We start from the raw sequence: 2,271 nt of genomic DNA on the forward strand, positions 1-2,271 counted from the left end.
GTGCGTACGTGTATGCCTTTGTGTGCGTGTATCCGTTTGTGTGTGTGTGTGTGTGTGTGCGTGTGTGTGTGTGTGCGTGTGTGTATGCGTTTGTGTGTGTGTCAGAGAGACGCACAGACAGAGAGAAAGAGAGAGAGAGAGAGAGAGTATGTGCGCGTCTTATGTATGTGAACGCTGCTGCCTTCCAGATCTGTCCTCGAGTCACCGAAGGTACAAGAAAGCATTTGAGAGTGAGATCTCTTTTCTTCACAGGTTTGCCCGTCTCCCTGTCACTCGTTCCTTCTGTATGTGTAACTGTCCGTCTGTATGTGTGACTGTCCGTCTAATCCCGTATTGTGCTTGAAATAAAGGAGTGCCAGAGATCGTTAGAGAACGTTTGTGGGTGGTTGGCGGGTGCTCTGGTGTGGTTTGCTTCTTTTTTCCTATGAGACGTCTATCGTCCTTATCTCCCCTTCTTCTTTTATATGTTTGTTACTCTCTTGTAACACTTCTAATCTTCTGGCGCTCATATGACCTTATGCAGTTGCGAGCGCCGTAAAACTCTTACAAAAACAAAACAAAAGAGGACGTTTGAGAACGAGAACTCTTCACAACGCGGGCCAATGTTGCTATTGATTCGTCTGCCTTTTAGTGTGTTTTTAAATTTAAAAATTTCCCTGATTTACGAGTAAGAGGTATCCCTAGATCCATCTGTTAAAAGTAAGAGACACCTGTTGATTAATTTGCCTATGGGTGTGTTTTCAACTTTAAAGATTCCCCCAATTTAAAAGATACATCGCTATCTATCACTCTTATAAAAAAGAAAGAGACAACTTTATATCTTCCTTGAGTTGAAACGTACTGGCCATGTTTCTCCTTTGGAGCATCAAGGACGTCAAGATCTGAATTGAGGGGAGTAGTTTTCGGGCAGTGTACTCGTACTTGCTCTATGTCTACCGACCAGCAAAGCCGTGCTGTGCCTATTGTTTAGATGACTGTTTAATTTAGTTCAACTTGTCAGTCATTTAATTCTTTCTATTGCTGGTGAAATTTGAAAGTCGTTGGCCTGACTAGTCGCTACCTTAGATAGTGCAGATATTAAAATTTGGTTTCTAACGTCATGGTCTAAGTAACTGAAACCGAGCACTTTGTATTTCTAAGGTAGGGTAGTGGTTGACTAAAAAGATACGTTTTTATAAAATTTCAGTTCTCAATAGAAACTGTGCGTGAGCTGCCGTTGTGAACTGTACTGTTACTGAGAAGCCACATTCTTATCGGCTTTACTTGATTCCAAAAAGTCTAAGGGCGAGGCTTGTCGTTGTCACGTCACGTCCTTATAGTTTGTTCCAGAAGACATAAATGTCAAGCATTGTTTCTTGTCGTTGCCAAGTCTTAAGTTCAACTCAAAAAGACGTAAATGTCAAAGATTCTTGTAAGCTTTTATCGTGCATCGCGTTGACACTATTAATTTAATTCACTTAAATTCGGGCTTTTTAAAGTTATTTTAGGTGGTTTGAGGGCGCCCGTGGTTGGTCCTAATTCTTCACTTTCCTTCTGTTGATTCTGTTTGTCTGTCTACTATTTTCCCAGCACTAAATGTCCATTATTGTGTCAATGTGCTTTTCTTTACTAAAACAAACAAACAATTGAAATTGTCTGACAATGATCTGTGAGATACGTCCCCGTGTATAGACTGGGATATTCTATTTAATCACGTTGTTTTTGTGTATGGAAAAGGACCTGACCATCATACCTTAAACACTCATGCTATAGAGAACTGACGCTGTGTCTACTATAGGAGAAGGAGGTACTTCCTCTGTCATGAAACTGAAAACGTCGATAATTTTCATAATTTGAAATTCTGTATTGTAAATATTTTGTGTGTGTTGTTTTTGCTTCGTACCGTCACTTACTTTACCCCCACCCCCCACCCTTTCTTTTTACTTCTTGTTCCAGACTCAGTCATCCGAACATAGTGCGACTTGTAGATGTGTTTGAAGATAAAACCCACGTGTACTTGGTCATGGAGCTGTGAGTATACTTCTTGTACTTCTTAATATGTCTTTGTTGTGTTCTAGTTTTGTTTTTGTTGGGTTTTTGGTTTTGTTGTTTGGTTGTTGTTGGGTTTGTTTGTTTTTTTGTTGTTGTTGTTCTGTGTTATTTTGTTTCGTTTTGTTTTTCGCCTGTGTCTCACCTGTGAACTTTTTTAAAAATCAAGACACAGGACAAGAAAAAATAGACGTGGATGAAGAAACAGCAGCAGCATCACACGTTTGAAGCTAGGTGGGTTGG

General features: G+C 40.1%; 1 protein-coding gene across 1 annotated transcript in view; it reads left to right on the forward strand.

Annotated features, from left to right (window-relative positions):
* The window catches only part of LOC101852140 (calcium/calmodulin-dependent protein kinase type 1), a gene marked incomplete at its 5' end in the record, with an annotated part of 97,036 nt that overhangs the window by 471 nt on the left and 94,294 nt on the right, over positions 1–2,271 (forward strand). Inside the window, 1 exon segment of the mRNA XM_013090414.2 lies at positions 1,936–2,010. Coding sequence (XP_012945868.2) covers positions 1,936–2,010 — 75 coding nt within the window.

This window comes from Aplysia californica, unplaced genomic scaffold (genome assembly GCF_000002075.1).
Source record: "Aplysia californica isolate F4 #8 unplaced genomic scaffold, AplCal3.0 scaffold01267, whole genome shotgun sequence".
Lineage (NCBI taxonomy): Eukaryota > Metazoa > Mollusca > Gastropoda > Aplysiida > Aplysiidae > Aplysia > Aplysia californica.